This window comes from Oryx dammah, unplaced genomic scaffold, assembly GCF_014754425.2.
Source record: "Oryx dammah isolate SB20612 unplaced genomic scaffold, SCBI_Odam_1.1 HiC_scaffold_8, whole genome shotgun sequence".
Taxonomy (NCBI): domain Eukaryota; kingdom Metazoa; phylum Chordata; class Mammalia; order Artiodactyla; family Bovidae; genus Oryx; species Oryx dammah.
Window position 1 is genome coordinate 13,898,987 of NW_024070192.1, and position 18,480 is coordinate 13,917,466.

Genomic DNA, 18,480 nt, shown 5'->3' on the forward strand with positions numbered 1-18,480 from the left:
CTGTCACACATTAACGCGATGAATTGTCGCTGTTCCTGTGTTCTCTTAACTCAGTTGCTAGACCATCCTCTTCATAAACTGCCTTTTCCTGGTATTCTAGTAGAATACAGTTCTTGCACCTGGATTAGTCGTCTTGGCCACTTATAGGAAAGTCGGAAGTAGAACTAGAATGCGTTTTGAAATAAACCGTTTTCTTTAATCTGGGCTGTACCACTTTTGGGGCAATTTTTTTCGGGGCTGGTATTTTCTAAGTGGAAGTGTGGAGTCACAAGCTCTGGAAGGGTCTCAAGGGCCCTCTGGTAGAACAACTGCAGTGTACACCACTGCTTGGTTGTCTGGTGCGTCCACTTTAACCTGGGGAGTTTTTAATATTACTGGGCCATTCTCAGCAGTTTTTGAAGTGTTTTCAGGTGATGGGTACACGTGGCCAAGGGCTTCCTTTTTAATACATATAAAGGGACTATACTTTCTCGTCACAACTCCCCACGCACGTACTTCCAGGAGGGCAGGGAGGATGGCGACAGCATTTTTAGTAGAGATGCACGAGAGTCCTGGTCTCTTAACATTTAGGACTACAACCTTTTTTTAAAAAAGGAACTAAGGTTTTTGGTAACACTACGTTGAGAATGCAAATTACCATTTAAATGAGGTGTATGTAAACGGAAATGTGCAGAACACCTAGGTATTTTGGCAAAAGCAAATAGGAAAGCTGATTCTACTGGCAACAGCGGGATAATAAAAAGCAGAGTCGGACACGACTGGGCAACTGAACTAATGATCTAGCAGCAGTCCGAAAGATCCAGACCTTGAGGGAAGAAGGAATCCTGTATTCGCCTGGACGAAAGGGGCGGGGCGGCGGCCGCAACGCCGTGACGTACTTCCGTGGGAGGGACCGGTCTCTGCTCACGCTCACTTCCGTCGCGCCTGCGCAACTGGACCCCCGGGCTCTTACTGTTGTGGCGGTTTTTTGGGATCTTCCAGTTAGTAGGAGACGGCTCTTTAACTCTCGAGGGCGATGCGCTCTGCTCCAGCCATCAGAGCCTGCCAGAGAGTCTGCCGGTGCCTGTTGTCTGGGTTCGGGGGTCAAGTAGATGGGAGGCAGCCGGAACAGTTGTCGGAACGGACAGGCTCCTTCGTAGGGCCCATGAGGTCGCAAGCGGAGCTACCCCGAAACGAACCGAGAGAGGCCCCCGAGTCTGGTGGTGAGGGGAGTGAGGCGCTGATAGAGATCTGTCAGAAGAGACGTTTCCTCAGTGGCACCAAGCAGCAGCTTAGCCGAGATTCTCTTCTAAACGGATGCCACCCCGGCCTTGGCCCCTTGGGCATAGAGTTGCGGAAGAACCTGGCGGCCGAATGGTGGTCCTCGGTGGTGGTGTTCAGGGAGCAGGTCTTCCCGGTAGACGCCCTCCATCGTGAACCAGGTCCTTTGCTGCCCGTGGACAATGGCTTCAGGTTAGTTTCTGCAGAAACGCTGCGCGAAATCTTGCAAGACAAAGAGCTGAGTAAGGAACAGCTAGTAGCATTTCTTGAGAACTTACTAAACACTTCTGGGAAACTACGGGAGAACCTTCTTCACGGTATGCTTCACGATTTCATGCTTCAAAATAGGTGTCGGGGTGGAAAGGCAATCTCGCTCGATTTCACGAATTGCAACTGGCAATTCACTTAGAAAGGAAATTACCTGGATCTGTCTTCTTGACGTAGTTGGGTTTATTGACAGTCTTGCTACCTTGGAGACAACTGGTTCATGGGATCGTTATTGTTTCTTAAAAGAATCCGGTTCAAGAATCTGGTAAAGCTGTCAGTTTCCCAAGGCAACCGTAGTATTTTGGAGTTCAATTGAGTAGTCCTAGAATTAGGACCTAAGTTAAATCGCGTGTTTGAATCGTTGGTTCATTGTTACTAAAATACTAACAAGTATTTCCACAGTTAACTCTTTTTTTTTTTTTTTTAAACACACAGAAGACTTAGCAAGAGCTCGTTTTGGGACTTCCCCTGGTGGTCCAGGGTTAAGACTCCAAGCTTCCAGTGCAAGGGTGTGGTTTTGATCCTGGGTCAGGGAACTCAGATCCCATATGCCGCATAGCCAAATTAAAAAAAAGAAAGAGCTCGTTTTTCCAGAGTAACAAGAAAATGCCCTCCCTCAGTTTTTCTTACTGATCTACATAATCTGTTGTTTGAAGAGCCCTTCAGGTAATTTTTGAATTGGCAGAATAATAGGACTGATCAAGTTTTATAAGTGATTCTTGAGTGAATACACAGAACTTTGTAGGGCACAGTATACCTTTAAAGTTAAATAGTAAATGATAGTAGAGATCCTGGGGTTGGGGGGGAATCAGATTTTTTTTTTTAAAGCATCTCATCTTTGCAACATGTTATCCTTGCCATTTTTTTTTTTTTAATTAAGAGGTACTAGGAAGTAATTTGAAATAACCAATGTCCATGGTCTCTGAAAATTAGTACCTATATTATAACCTTTTAAAGATTTCCTTAATAAACTAAGGCAAACTTAAACTGTTGAGTAAATGTGACAATTTTGATTTGAACTATAATTATTCATGATGGTTTTCCTTTAGGGAAGTTAAATCACTTTTCATTACCATGTCCCAAAACAAATCAATTTTTTCTTTCCTATGAGAAAATGAAACATAGCTGTCTTAGATTCATGAAAGTATTTATTGATGAGCCAGACATTCTCTTCCCTTTAAGAAACTTAAATCCATGCATTTGCCTAATCTTTCAGTTGTCTAGTGCTTCTAGCTTTCAAGTACCAGTTTGCCATTTCTTTCTATGCCCCATGCCCTTGCCTTCTTTTATCTCATGTCTGAACTATTGTGGTAGCCTCTGCGTATGAATACTTTGGCCACCTGATGCGAAGAGCTGACTCATTTGAAAAGACCCTGATGCTGGGAAAGATTGAAGGAGAGAGGAGAATGGGATGACAGAAGATAAGATGGTTGGATGGCATCACCGACTCAATGCACATGAGTTTGAGTAAACTGCAGGAGTTGGTGATGGACAGGGAAGCCTGGCGTGCTGCAGTCCATGAGGTCGCAAAGAGTCGGACACGACTGAGTGGCTGAACTGATCTAAGTATGAACAGTTTTTAAAAATTCTCAGCCATTATATCTCCAAAGATCGCTACTGCCCTATTCTCTTTCTTCTGTCCTGTGATTAGTTACGCATATGTTAGACTTCCCCCATCTTGTTGCCAACTTTCTTGAACACATTGATCACATTTTAAAGTCTGGTCTGAAATTTGTGTGTTAATTGTAGAGATAAATTGAAGCTCTGGGTGATGTTTTCTTCTATCTGTGGGCTAGCGGGTGGGGATTACTTTTGCTTTGGGCAGGCAGTTAGGGCATATTTATCCAGAAAGTTCATTGACAGCTTCGTTTTCACTTTACCCATAGAAGGTAACCCTTTAGGTGTCCCTAGTGAAAGGCTGTCCCTAGTTTGCCAGGGCCTCTCTTTCTTATGACCTTCGGACTACAATTTTTATACTTCCCAGCCCCGTACGATGTCAGCGTTTCAGCTTCTCAGTTCTGCTACTTCAGATTGGAAAAGCAACACTAAATGTTGCGTTCGCCTGTCTCTTCCTTTCTCTCCAAATCTTGGACCCTCAGTCCTTACTGCCTTGACAGCTCTCTTGTGTCTTTAAACAGATTTTTTAAAGTTTCTCGGCCAAGCTTTTCTTGTCAACCAGCTTGCCAATTATTACGGGAAGTGGAAATCTCAAGTAACTGTTGAATACAATGTCATCATTTAGTGAGATATAATCTAAGTGTAAGAAATCTTCAACTTTGGTTTATTCTTAGAAATGTTGGAATTATAGTTCTGAAGCTATTTTACATATATTTTGTGCATGCCTGCTCAGTTGTGTCCAACTCTGAGCAAATAGACCCATGGATAGATTTATTAGGAACCAAGATTTTCACTGTAAGGAAAAAGATACAAAGCAGATAAGGATAAACTTTGTAATATTAAATTTGAATTGACTATCAGTATGATCTTATTTTAAAAATACATATTTCCTAACTTTCTTCATTGAAAAAGCCTAGAAACAATGACAGTAGCAATGAGCACACCTAGAATTAAGTTTCTAAAAGGAACCAGTACTTGGAGAAATGGCTCATTCCAGGTCTGGGGCAGGGACAATATAAGGTGACTTTGGGACAGTTCATGGTACTAGAAAGCAAAAAATTACTAGAAGACAAGTATTGTTCAGTCGCTAAGTTGTGTCCGACTCTTTGCGACCCCATGGACTGCAGTGCACCAGGCTTCCCTGTCCTTCACTGCCTCCCAGAATTTGCTCAGATTCATGTCCATTGAGTCAGTGATGCCATCCCACTATCTCACCATCCCCTTCTTCTTTTGCCTTCAGCCTTTTCCAGCATCAGGGTCTTTTTCATTGAGTCGGCTCTTCCCCTCAGGTGGCCAAAGTATTGGAGCTTCAGCATCAGTCCTTCCAATGAATATTTAGGGTTGATTTCCTTAAGGATTGACTGCTTTGATCTCCTTGTGGTCCAAGGGACTCTCAAGAGTCTTCTCCAGCACCACAATCCAAAAGCATCAGTTCTTTGGCACTCAGCCTTCTTTATGGTCCAACTCTGATATTCATACATGACTACTGGAAAAACCATAGCTTTGACTATACTATACAGAACTTTGTCGGCAAAGTGACGTCTCTGCTTTTTCATACACTGTCTAGGTATGTCATAGCTTTCCTTCCAAGGAGGAGAAGTGGGTTTATGATAAAAGGACATAGATACTGGCTTGAAGGGGATTCCCACTGGCTAAATTTGGGACAAATTGAACATTAAAATAAATATTGATGGTAAGGGATGAGAACACATTAAATAAAAATCTAAGCCACAGTGTTAATGAAAAAAATAAGTAATTAAGGCTCTTGGTGTAATTAAGGCTCTTGGTAGAAAGAGGAGTTGAAGAGAGTTTGTTTTAATAGGAGCTGTGCAGTAAATATAGAAGGAATGCTAGAATATAAAAACTACCTTTGTGATCCTTGATACAATAATTCAAGCAGGGGTCATCAGTGAATTCTAAAAGATTGGGTAGAAGATTTTTAGGGAGCAGGATAATAGTGGGAAATGGATATTCACTGCCTTAACTAGTTAATCTAAATCTGGTTTCATTAGAAATGGGATCATTTGATACTAGGTTCCTCCTATTAGGATGCAATAAGACATAACATATCAACTAGGTAGTATTCTTGCTAAAAATTAAATCATAAGGGAACATTCAGACAAGTCTAATTTGAGAGTAATCTGTGACTGGCCTGTACTCAAATCAAAAGTCAGTGTTATTAAAAGCAAAGTTGGAGAAGTCAGAGAAATAGTCTAGATTTAGAGTGATTTAAGAAACCTAATCAAAATGCAGAGTATTAACCTTAATTAGGGAGAAAAAGACAGCAATAAATGGCATTTGGGAGTGACAGAAAATAGAATATTGATCATGTGTTAGATGAAATCATGACATGATTAATGGTGTAATAAAGGTGTACAGTGAATAGTTTTAATTTAGGAGGTGCCTGCTGAAATGTTTGTGGTGAATAAGAAAAAGAAATGTGGCAAAATGTTTACAGTTGGTGAATCTAGGTGAAGGATTTACAGATGTTTATTGTACTATTCTTTCAACTTTCTTGTAGATTTGAAAATCTTCAAACTAAAAAGTTGGAGAGCACTACTTGAAATTAAGTGGTAATCAACTAAAATCTACTTTAGCTCCATGTTACTCTACTTACTGCTATGTTAGCTGTATATTATTAATTTGTCTATAAATTGACCAAAATGATTGGGTTTATAAAACAGATTTATACAGTGATTGATTTATTTTTCAACAGGTGCCTTGGAGCACTATGTTAGTTACCTGGATCTGATAAACAAGAGGCTGCCTTTTGGCCTTGCTCAGATTGGAGTGTGTTTTCACCCTGTGTCTGATACTAAGCAGACACCTGATGGTGTTAAAAGGTACACAGAAAATGGCATATAACTTGGCCTTGTGTTTAAACACTTTCACTTTGGGATAGATTATATGATTTTCAAATAAATGATTATCTTATATTTCTGATATTCAAAGAATCGGTGAAAAGACTGAAGCTTCTCTGGTATGGTTTACTTCAGCAAGAACTGCAAGCCAGTGGCTTGATTTCTGGTTACGTCATCGACTCCTATGGTGGAGAAAGGTACTGCAATAATTAACCTTTAATTTAATAATGAATAGGCAAATTGTCTAACTAAGAAGTAATATTTCTCTATAATAAATGAAATTTTATTTGATGTAGCTATGTTATATTTATGAGACGGCTATAAAAATTAACAAGTACATATAAAAAAACTCTTTGTAATGATTTTCATTGTTCTGTAAGACAAAGTTACTTTGGTAAAGGTATTCATTGATGTTTTGGTCAGAAACTTTTGTTGGTAAGACTTCAACAAAATAAAGCTCAAATTCTCTTACCTGGCATTCCTGACTGGTATAGAGTTTGACCCTTGCCCACTCTTACAGCTTTAGCTTTTCCTCCCAACCTCCATGAACTCTCCATGTTAGTCAAATGGTCCTGTAATTTACAATCAGGTTTCAATGTAAGCCTAAGAGAGAAAAGCTGAAATAAGCATTTTTGTCTTGCTGTTGTCTTATTACTCTAACTCTCAGAATCTCCAAATACTCACCTAAAGTAAATGAAATGATCACAAACACCCAGGCTTCTGGAAGGATGAGAATGGTATGTGATACTTTCTTCTGTATCTAAGTTCATGGTTCCTTCCCTTCTTGTTAATTGACCACAGAAATGCTAAATAGCACCGGCAGTTATTCTCTGTAATTCGTTCAGATTAAAAACCAGTATTTTTAGCAGTATAGTCATTCATATTTAATTCAACTTAACAGTTCTTATATGGAACTTGACCCATTTCATTCAGTTGCTGCAGGCAGCTTTACTTTTTAATGTTTATTTTAATATGTTAATAAGACAAACTTTCCTTTCCAGTTTGCTGTGAGTCCATCTAACTTCAGCAGTGGAGATTGTCAGGATGAAGCAGGCCGAAAAGGAAACAAACTTTACTACAATTTTCCCTGGGGAAAGGAGCCAATAGAAACCCTGTGGAACCTAGGAGATCATGAACTTTTACACATGTATCCTGGAAGTGTGGCTCCATTACACGTATGTTTTCTCTTGTGCTCCTGTGTATCCTTTATCCAGATTCTCTAACTATGATCATTTTTAAGATATACTTTTTAAAAAACCCTCTGGCTTGTACATTTTATTATTTTTTTAAATTTTATTTATTAGTTTTCTGCTGAGTCAGGTCTTAGTTGTGGTGCACAGACTTAGTTGCCCCGTGGTATGTGGAATCTCAGTTCCCAGACCAGGGGTTGAACCCTTGTCCCCAGTGTTAGAAGGCAGATTCTTAACCACTGGACTACCCTGTGATCATTTCTGAACCATTTGAAAATTAACTGTAGACATGGTGGCTGGCCCAAGACTTCTCAGTACTTCAGTATGCATTTCTCAGGTATTATAAGGACTCACCGATATAACTGCAATGCAGTCATTATGATCAGGAAAGTAACAGTAATCTGCTATTACTGTCAAATCCACAGAACCCTTCAAATGTAATCAGTTATTCCGATCTGCACTTTATAGGTCCAGGATCCAATCTAGGATTGGATTTGAAGATGTCTCGTGTTCTTAGTCCCCTTCAAATGAGCAATTCCTTTTATCTTTACTTGTCTTTCATGACCTTGACATTTTTGAAGAGTACAGGCCAGTTGCTCTGTAGAGCATCCCTTGGTTGGAGTTTGCTTCATGTGTTTTTTGCTAGGCATGCCACAGCAATGGTGCTACCCTCTCCTCAGTGCATCATATCAGGAGGCATGTGATAGCAGTTTGTTACTGGTGATATCACTTTTATCACTTGATTAAGATGATCCTACCAGGTTTCTCCATTGTAAAGCTGATAAATATTGTGAGGTTATTCATTGGCAAGTAATTAATAAGTCTTTTGTGGGCTGATACTTGACATAAAAATAACCTGTTTCTCACCAAATTTTGACCTGCTGATGTTGCAGCATCTGTCTTGCCCAAATCAGTGATTACTGTGAGGGTTGCCAAAATGATAACTTTTAAATTAATTTCATCATTCTGTCTAGATTTATTGATCAGTTTGTATTCTGATTCTGTAAGTCTAAAATGTGATTTTAGGAGGTAGTTCTGCTGAATAATGCTTTAGTTTTGTTGTACTTTCCTATTGAGGGCCGAGACGGGCGGAAAAACGTGGTTCCTTCTGTTTTATCCGTAAATGGAGATCTAGACCGAGGCATGCTGGCCTACCTCTATGATTCTTTCCAGCTAACAGAGAACTCCTTTACAAGAAAGAAAGATCTTCATAGAAAGGTACTTTGATATTTCGGAGACAGCCTTGGGAAGTTAAAAATACAGGTTTCTCCCCTCTTTTTTATGTTACGTACTTGGTTTCTAACATAAACTCTGAATAATAATTTTTTAAATTGAAATATTTTTCAGGTTTCTTAGAGAATGCGGCCACAGGAATAATAAGCAGGTTCTCGCAGAATTAGAACCGGGAATCCCTACTGGGTAACCCCAAAGGCGTTTCTGTTTGATCTTGGGCAGCTAGACAGCTCTCTCTGACTCTCAGCCCCTGAGCCTCTTCACTGATGGCTTCCACTTACATCAGAGCAAAATGTTAAATAGCAGTAAGACCAGCCAGACTTGTGGTATTGACCTCTCAGCTTCTGGTCTGACCCCAAGTGGCTGGTCACTGGATCACAGGAGCAAGCCATGGGTCTGGGTCAAGGAAAAGGCTTATTTTAGGCTGTGCAGTTTTAGCATTCTTACGGGCTGGAAATCAAGAGAGAGGAGGGGTTGCCTCTGTAGGAGAGAAATGAAATGCCTAAGGGAGCAAAATTTTTGAAGAAACAAGAAGGATTAAGACAGAATCAAGAATACATGTTGGTGGTGGGGGGGTCGTTGTCTTGAAAAGGATTACTTTAAACAGCAGGGAGGAAAAACAATAGTATAGATAAAAATAGGCTGCCAGGGCTGTTTAGCCCTTGAAGGAAACTTTACTCACATCCTTTGTTTTCTCAGGGAATTCAGAAGCAAGATTGTTAGCTTAAAATGTGGAGGAGTAGGGGTTTAAGTGGCAAGAGTTTAGAATAGTCCTATTCCCCTCAACTGTGACAGGGAGCATCTCCAAATCAAAAGTTTTAACATGTTGAGTGCTCACCTGATGTCAGACACCACCAGCTTGTAGCTCCACTCTGCACAGTTAGTGATTTATTATGGAGTGTTCATTTAGCCTGATGGGGCCATTCTGAGAGTTGGGATTTATGGGGCATTTGTGGCAAACAAACAAGGGAGATCCCTTCTTTCTCTTATACCCCACTTCCAAACCATCAGCAAACCCTCTTTGACTCTGTCTCCAACATATATCCTGAATCTGGCCTTTTCTTACCACCTCCCCTGCTTAAACTCTGATCTAAGCCACCATCATCCCCACCACCCTGCGCTGAGTGGCCCTTTTGAACATTCATGTTACTCCGCTCCTCTGCTTTAAACCCTCCAATGAGCTCCTCTTCTTACTCTGGGGAAAAGCTCAAGCCCCTTAAAATGTTTTACAAAACCTTTTTCTTTTTGACCTCCAACTCGTCTCCACGTTACTCAGTCTGCTCCAGCAATACAGACGTCATTGTTGTTTCTAGAACATGCCAGGTGTGCCCCCAGAGCCATGTCATTCGTTCTCCCCTTTGTCTGAGTGCTCGTCCTCCAAATGCACAAGTCTTGGCCCTCAATCCACTTTCAAATCTTTGCTCAAATGTCACCTCAGAGAGGAGACTTTCTCTTATCACCTTATTTAAAATTGCAAACAGCCCTCCCCTAGCCCACCCCTTGCCAACACATATCTTCTTTCTTTCTTTTTTTAAGCGCTTACTACCCTCAAATACAGAGCTTCCCCGGTGGCTCAGACGGTAAAGCGTCTGCCTGCATGCGGAGACCCGGGTTTGATACCTGGGTTGGGAAGATCTCCTGGAGAAGGCAATGGCAACCCACTCCAGTACTCTTGCCTGAAAAATCCCTGGTAGGCTACAGTCCATGGGGTCACAAAGATTCGGACACGACTGAGCGACTTCACTTGCTTTTCTTTTCCTACCTTCAAATATATTACTTTTTTATTTTGTTATCTTCTCCCCGTCATGAGGGAGAGGGATTTTTGTCCCCACCGCCTAGAACTGTTTCTCGTACCAAGTGTTAAATGGCTGAATGAATGTGTAGCGTGATGGGTTTTGGCAGAGAAAGTGCGAGTGATAAGGCGCATGGCGCAGGCTGGGTAGTGAAGGCAGCGGTTCCTTCGAAAGGGCATTTCAACTGAGGGAAATGGAGTTGTCAGGAGAGAGGGGAGCATCAAGTGGGTGTCTTTCTGCAGAATGCCTAAGTGCAGAAATCTGTGTCAGCTGACCGCAGATGACTAATGCATCTTCACATGGCTCTCTATGACCTCAGCTAGCTTCATTTTCACACAGAAAATTGTAACTGTTGAAGAAGCTTCCTGTTTGTTGGTGCTTGTCCTTTTTACCCCTGCTCTTTAAATTGTTTTAGGTGCTTAAACTTCACCCTTGTTTGGCCCCTATTAAAGTTGCTTTGGATGTGGGACGAGGCCCAACAGTGGAACTAAGACAGGTGGGTTAGATAAGCTTTAATGTCTTGATTTCAACTATAACCATTATTCCAAGTAAATGAGTAGTTTGCCATCTAAGTTTTATTTTGATTCATTTAAAAAATTTTTTAACTAAATAAAGAACTGTGGATAAATACTGTGATTAATTAATGCAGTTTGGAATATAGCATACAAAAGAAACTGAATACACTTGCGTGGATTTTGCTGTTAATGTCATGCTCAGTCATAATTGCATTTTCTAAAATGAGTATACATAATTTTGGTGATCAAAATATTTGCACGGAAGTCTAGTGAGTAACTTCTTACCTTTTCTCTTTTTAACACTTTTTTTTTTAATTGGAGGATAATTGCTTTACAGTGTTGTGTTGGATTCTGCCATTCAACAACTCGAATCAGCCATAATTATATGTATATCCCCCAGCTCTTGAACCTCCCTCCACTCTCCCACCTACCCCTCTAGACCGTCACAGAGCAGCAGGTTGGGCTCCTTGTGTTATATAGCAGCTTCCCGCTAGCTAGCTACTTTACACAGTATAGTGTTATATATGGGCTTCCCTGGTAGCTCAGCTGGTAAAAACTCCACCTGTAATATAGGAGACCCTGGTTTGATTTCTGGGTTGGGAAGATCCCCTGGAGGAGGGATAGGCTACCCGCTCCAGTATTGGGCTTCCCAGGTGGCTCAGATGGTAAAGAATCTGCCTGCAGTGCAGGAGACCTGGGTTCGATCCCTGGGTTGGGGAGATCCCCTGGAGGAGGGCATGGCAGCCCACTCCAGTATTCTTGCCTGGAGAACTCCCTTGGACAGAGGAGCCTGGTGGGCTACAGTCCGCGGGGTCTCAGAGTCGGACGCGACTGAGCGGCTCAGCACAGCACCGTGTCGTAGACGTCAGCGCTGCTCTCTCAGTTGGCCCCAGCCTCTGCTTCCCTCACTGTGTCCGCAGGTCTGTTCTCTGAGTCTGCCTCTCTGTTCCTTCCCTGCAGACAGGTTCATCAGTGCTGTTTTTCTAGATTGCATATATATGCATTAACATGCAGTATTTGTTTTTCTGACTTCACTCTGTATAACAGGCTCTAGGTTCATCCACCTCACTAGAACTGACTCAGATTCATTCCTTCTTGTGGCTGAATAATATTCCACTGTGTATATGTACCACATCTTCTCTGTCCATTCATCTGTCAGTGGACATCTAGGTTGCTTCCATGCCCTCAAATAGTGCTGCAGTGAACATTGGGTTACATGTGTCTTTTTGAATTGTGGTTTTCTCAGGGTATACACCCAGTAGTGGGATTGCTGGATCATATGGTGGTTTTATTCCTAGTTTTTTAAGGAATCTCCATTGCTGTTCTCCAGTGGCGGTATCAATTTACAATCTCACCAATGGTCCAAGAGGGTTCCCTTTTCTCCCTGTCCTCTCCAGCCTTTATTGTTTGTAGATCTTTTTGATGATGGCCATTCTGACCGGAGTGAAGTGATATCTCATTGTAGTTTTGATTTGCATTTCTCTAACACTGAACAATGTTAAGCATCTTTTCATGTGTTTATTGACCACCTTAACATTTTGATACTTGTTGGTATCAGCACAAGCTCTAGATTTGCAATCTTATTTTATTTTTTAATAAATCTGGTCAAATTAAATACTCTTAAAAAAAGCCGGGGCCCGTTCAGCAGTCATTTCTGTCTGGGTGACTCAGACCATCCGGGACTGAGTGAGGACTCTTGAAAGATTAACTGGCTTTCTCGAGCTTTAGGGGAAGGTCTGGGAACGTGGTGATAATGAGCTCAGGGAAAGGGAAAGAGAATGGCTTGATTTCCACATTTGCCCCCAGGATTGAGGAAGACTTCCCAAACACCCAGAAGGTACCAAGTTCCTAGGGAGTTTTTTTTTTTTTTTGCTTGCAAGACAAAGAAGAAGTCTGCCTCTTAGATTTTTGTGATTGCCACTGCAGGCCCTTTTCTGTTTTGTTTCCAAGAATAGTACTACTTGGTGCCCCAGGTGTTTTACCAAACAAGTAGTATCTGTTCTGTTCTTAACTTTTTTCCTCAGCTTTATGACAGAGAGAACCCTTACGCCTGTAACTTTCTGGGCCATGGAACAGGTTTTGTGGGTTGTTTTTACAGGGGTCGGATTTGGGGATAAAATGAACATGTAGCCTTAATCTCACTATATCAGTTAGATTGCTCTCCAAACTGGCTGCCCCTGTCTGTGGACTCGCTTGTGACATGAGGGCTCTCATTTCCCCGTGTCTTCACCTGGGCTTAATCAATGCGGAGAGCTTTTTCTTTCCTCTTCCACCTTCTGTTAGGAAGAGGTCATTTTCTGCTGGCAACCACTAACTTACTAAAACTCCTATTAGTCTTTTTCCTGTTACTTTCTAAGATTTATTAATATCTTTATTCTCGTTTGTCCCCAAAATACCATATACCTTAACACCCATTTACTTTGCTCTGGTCTTTCCCTGGGAACTTGCTAGAAGTACAAATTCTTGCCAAACCTGCTGAATCAGAAACTCTGGGGTGAGGCTGAGCCTTCTGTGTTTTGCAAGCCCTCCAGGTGTTTCCGAAGCTAAAGTTGGAGACCCAGGGCTCCAGTGTAAGCACATGCTCTCACGTGACCCTTCCACTCGCCCTTACCCTCCCCCTCCCCACCACGGACATTTGGTACAGTTTGGGGACAGTTTCGGTTGTCACAAGGTGAGGGAGAGTGCTCTAGGCATCTGATGAAGGCCAGGGATACTGCTAAACATCTTGGGTCAGCAGCACCAGTGAGGAAAATTTTGCTTTAGAGTTTTTAGTTTTGGATTGTTACGGGCATTTTAAATTTTTCTTTTTTTTGCATCACCATTTTTAAGAAAACAGTAAAGTAAACTGTCATTTGCTCATTATTATTTCTGTATTTTCCATCAGGCTTTTGTCTCCAGCATTCCACTGACGCTAAGCAGTCATTCTCTGTTCCTGAAACATTTTCTTTAGTTGGCTTCAGGAATACCACTTTCCTAGTTTTCTTCATACTTTTCTGGCTTCTTCTTACTTTTCTTTGATGTCTCTTCTCTTCAGTCCTCAAGTCTCAGATGAGTTAACATAACCCTTTGGACTTAACTGCTTTTTTTCTGATAGACTCTGTTTTGCTTTTGTGTTTTGAGTGATGACAATAAAAATTCTTATATTTAGTATAAAAATCTCAAGAGATTTGCAATTAGTATTCATGGCTCAGACTGTAAAGAGTCTACCTGCAATGCAGGAGACCTGGGTTCAATCCCTGGGTTGGGAAGATCCCTGGGGATGGGAATGGCCACCCCTCCAGTATTCTTGCCTGGAAAATTCCGTGGACAGAGAAGCCTGGCCAGCTGTGGTCCATGCAGTCTCAAAGAGTCGGATACAACTAAACAACGAACACGCTCTGCAGTGTTTAAATTCTTAAGAAATATACAGTTTATAAATATACAATATGTAAAATTATCAACAATATTATGTAATTAAAGGAATTTATGCCCATTTTAAATATTGAAAAAGGTGATTGGTGGTTTCATAAAAATAGGGTACTGCTTCTAGCTACTTTTCTTTCATATTCAGAGTTTTTGTGTTTTTCTCTAGGTTTGTCAAGGGCTGTTTAATGAATTACTAGAGAATGGAATTTCTGTGTGGCCTGGTTATTTGGAAACCGTGCAGTCTTCACTGGAACAACTTTATTCAAAGTGAGAATTATCTTTTTGGTTGCTAAAAAAAATTGTATTTATTCAGAGTTTTTGATTATCTGATGTTTCTTTACTTTATGAGTAACCTCTTCTGAATATGATCTATAAGGTAATTTAAAATTATTCCTAACTGTTCTGTTTACGGAACCACATACCCTTAGTTAATTGCTACAGCAGGAGGCAATACTCAGCAGGTATATTTAACCATGCGCTATGTGAGACCTCAGGACTCCTGCCATGAAGTATGTGTCCCTGAGGTTTGCAGTTGATCAGGAATGGAATTACTCCCATTAGAGGCATTTGTTGAATCAGGACTGTGGGAACCTGAGTGGAGTGCCTTTTTCTTGATCGTTCTTATGGTTCATCCTCAGGCTGAGTGGAAGGTAATTTCACTCCAGAGAACAGAGAACCGGTTTTCTCAGTTGATCGGTGCCTCTGTTACGTGATTACTTAAGACTGAAACCTGGATATTGTCCTGCACCCCTGCCTCTCCCTTACAGTCCGCGCCCAGTCCCTCACTCACTCTTGCCTTCCTGCTAAATGCATCTCACGGCCATTCCTCCCCATCTTTACTGTCCCTGCTCAAGTTAAGGGCACTAGTATCTCTTGGCTGAATCACTGAACTAATCTCCTAATTGAGCTCCCTGTCTCTAGTCTTAGCCTTGCTATTTCCAATGACTTCCATTTTCCAATAAAACAGTTCATTTCCCTTACTTTGGGTTTTTCTTGTTATTTTTTTCAGCTTTTTGTGTCAAATACTTATCTTTTAGGTGATAAGTTGTGAAGCTCAGTGTCTTGTTCCTCAGTTCTCTAGTAACTTATTAAATATACCTTTCAGATGATGTCAGAAGAAAAATAGGTTTCTATAGATAGAGCAACTGATGGTTTTATCATATATAAAATGAAGTAGTAGTACTTGAACCTTCCAATGTTCTCAGTTCTAAAATCTTACCCTTTGAGTCTTAAGGACACTATCAAGTTACATTTGTTCTTTACATAGTAAAGACTTTATGTCTCAGGATATTTATTTTCTTTGTCCCAGAATATGTTCATTGAGATATATATTAAGCACCTACTATATTTTACTGGAGAAGGCAATGGCAAACCCACTCCAGTACTCTTGCCTGGAGAATCCCATGGAGGAAAGAGCCTGGTAGGCTACAGTCCACGGGGTCACAAAGAGTTGGACACGACTGAGTGACTTCACTTCACTTCACTATATTTTATGTACTTTGATACAGCAACAAACAAGAGAGCAAAGTTTCCTGTTCTTCTGATGCTTATATTATAGTGGGCTAGAGTAGACAACAGACAAGTAAGTAGATAAATAAGATAATTTCTGGTGGAGTCCTACAAAGAAGAGAAATATTAATGACCTAGTGTGTCACTGGGTAAGCAAAAAGAAGGCCAGTGTGGAATATATTCAGTTATTGCTAAACTAGAAACTGTAAGTTAGCGTACTAAGTTATATATTAAACATGGGTTTTGGTATCATTTGTTGTGCACTGGATCTTAATATTATAATAGTTGTATAAGAGAGTTGGGTCTAAAATAATTTTCTTGGATTGTATCCACATACCAAAAGGCCGAGGTTATTCTGAGGTTCATACATAATATCATCCCAAATGATGTTTTGAGATACCAATATTTCTTTTTTTTTTTCTGACAGTATTTATTTCTTATGTTTTATTTTCTTTTATGGCTTCCAAGCTATTACAATAAGTCAGAAATTTTCTGAAGATTTTACTTTGAAAATGATTCAGAAACTTGAGAAAATTATTTTTGGGTTTAGCTCTCAAGCACTGCCTTTGAGTTTTGTGGCTCTGGAAAGTGACATTGATTCCAGACTAATTAATGCTGGTAATGTAGTGAATTTCCAATTTATATTTGCGCTCATGTTTTGGTTAACTACTTTTTTTTCTTAGATATGATGAAATGAGTATCCTCTTCACAGTGTTGATTACTGAAGCTACTTTGGAGAATGGATTAATACAGTTGAGAAGCAGAGACACCACAATGAAGGAGATGATGCATATATCCAAAGTAAAAGACTTTTTAACTAAATATATATCGTCAGCTAAGAATGTATAGATTTCAATATTTGTATAATAAATATTCACCTTTCCTAAGTTGGTTGTCTTATTTAACTTTGTTATTGTTGTTTAACCCATTTGCACTTAAGAAGTGGATGTTTTTGGTGCTTTGTTGTTTCATTGTTTTTACTACTTCTTGATGTATTTCATGATATCAGAAATGTTTTCAACTATAAGAAAAGACTACTGTACCAGATTAAGCAAATTGGGGTTTGTTTTTCTAATAATAAGCAATCAAGGGTTTAGACTGTCCAGAGCTGGTGTAATTTTTTCCTCTCTAGTAGTTAGGGACCAAGGCTCTTGCTGTCTTTCCACCATCTTTAGTATATGGCTTATATCTTTCTACTTATTGCTTCTTGGTCCCAAGGTGGCTGCTGTATTTCTAACCTTCTCAGCTATACTCTAGTTAGAAAGAAAGTCAAAGAGATAAGAACTAGCCAGCCATGACTCTTTCCCTTTTTTTTTAATTAGGAAAGTAAATGCTTTCCCAAACATCCTAACCAGAAGGCTTGTTTACTTTTATTCATCAGAACTGAATCACACATTCGTTACTAGGCTAGTCATTGTCCAAGGGCATGAAGATATCATGATTAATTTGGATCAAAGACACTTTATCCCTTGGTGCTACAGTACTGTCTTTTAGTCTCTGAAATGGGTTTTGTTATCAGGAAAGCAAAGGTCTTTATGCACACTCTCAGATATCAAAGATTAACCTAAAATTAAATTAGGACATTTATTGATTTTTGAAAAGCAAGCTAAAATAAATGTTAAATGGCATAATCTAACATTAGTGTCTGATTCTATAAACGTTTATGTGCTGATTATGTTTGTGTTGACTGTGTTGTCAATGCCAACTTGGCAAATATCCCAACTGATGATTTGTGTACAATGTCTTGAAAGGTTGGCTAACTTGTCTGAGTTGACCTTACCTAGCAGGTTTTTATTTTTTCCTCTTGGGGAGAATTTCAAACACAAAGACATCTATAGGACAGTAAAACTCCATGTACCTATCACCCAGTACCAACAACCATCAACCTATGAGCAGTCTTGCCTCATCCACCCAACACCACCCTTCCATATTATACAAAGCAGGTCACAGCTATCATTTTGTTTGTAAATATTTTAGTTCAGGATCTTTTGTTAACCATTTTCATGCCTGAAAAAATTAACACTAGATGATACTAAGGAATTATTGAGAATTTTCTTGAGCATGATCATGATATTATGGCTTTATTTTTCTTTTTAAAAATCTTTATCTGCAAGACATGTACTTAAATATTTTTGAGTAAAAATATATAATATCTGAGACTTGTTTTAAAATTTAGTTTTAAAAAAGTGGTAGAATATAGATGAAAAATAAGGATAGTCCTGAGTTGTTGAGTTATGGGTACATGGGTTCATTGTACTGCTTTTTGCATATGTTTGAGGATTATAATAATAAAAAGTTTTAAAAATCATATCTGTAGTATCAGATATCCAGTTATGGGCTTCCCTGGTAGCTCAAATGGTAAAGAATCTGCCTGCAATGCAGGAGACCCAGGTTTGATCCCTGAGTCAGGAGCATCCCCTGGAGAAGGAAATGGCAATCCACTCCAGTCTTCTTGCCTGGAGAATCCCATGGACCAGAGGAGCCTGGTAGGATCACCCACGGGATGGCAGAGAGACATGACTGAACTGCTAGACATGTATCCACTTAGTTTCTATTAAAAACTGTCTCATAATTGGATCAGGATCCAAATAAGGTCTACTTTATTCAACTTGGTTGTTATCCTCATAGATCTGAGCACTCTCCTGCTCATTTGTACTTTTTAATGAAATGTTTATTTGCTACAGTGTTTCCTACTGTTTGGATTTTGCAAATTGTATCACCTTGGTTTAGTTTAGCTGATTCCTCTGTATCTCCAATCCTCTCTATCTCCTATAGATTGGAAATTGAATCCAGAGGCTTGATCACTTTGGTGTGGGGCAGGGGTTAGGCA

The 18,480-nt window shown here is 40.1% G+C and overlaps 1 protein-coding gene across 2 annotated transcripts; it reads left to right on the forward strand.

The window, feature by feature from the left end:
• The first annotated feature begins 856 nt into the window (after nucleotides 1-856).
• On the forward strand, nucleotides 857-17,958 carry POLG2 (DNA polymerase gamma 2, accessory subunit). 2 transcript variants are annotated; one of them, XM_040244966.1, is made up of 8 exons: nucleotides 903-1,577; nucleotides 5,861-5,987; nucleotides 6,097-6,202; nucleotides 7,007-7,180; nucleotides 8,273-8,413; nucleotides 10,637-10,717; nucleotides 14,308-14,408; nucleotides 16,334-16,538. In XM_040244966.1, exons 1-8 carry the CDS (start codon nucleotides 1,016-1,018, stop codon nucleotides 16,497-16,499), a joined length of 1,458 nt encoding a protein of 485 aa, XP_040100900.1. In that variant the 5' UTR covers nucleotides 903-1,015; the 3' UTR covers nucleotides 16,500-16,538. The 2 variants fall into 2 exon arrangements, 1 of the variants encoding a protein (XP_040100900.1); XR_005721773.1 differs by having other exon boundaries at nucleotides 857-1,452; nucleotides 8,273-10,717; nucleotides 16,334-17,958.
• The last annotated feature ends 522 nt before the right edge of the window (nucleotides 17,959-18,480 follow it).

Coding starts and splice junctions, on each gene's coding strand:
- POLG2 (XM_040244966.1), top strand. CDS start 1,016: ATGCGCTCTGCTCCAGCCATCAGAGCCTGCCAGAGAGTCTGCCGGTGC. Junction 1,578..5,860: donor ACGGGAGAACCTTCTTCACG/GTATGCTTCACG, acceptor ATTTTTCAACAG/GTGCCTTGGAGCACTATGTT. Junction 14,409..16,333: donor CTGGAACAACTTTATTCAAA/GTGAGAATTATC, acceptor TTTTTTTCTTAG/ATATGATGAAATGAGTATCC.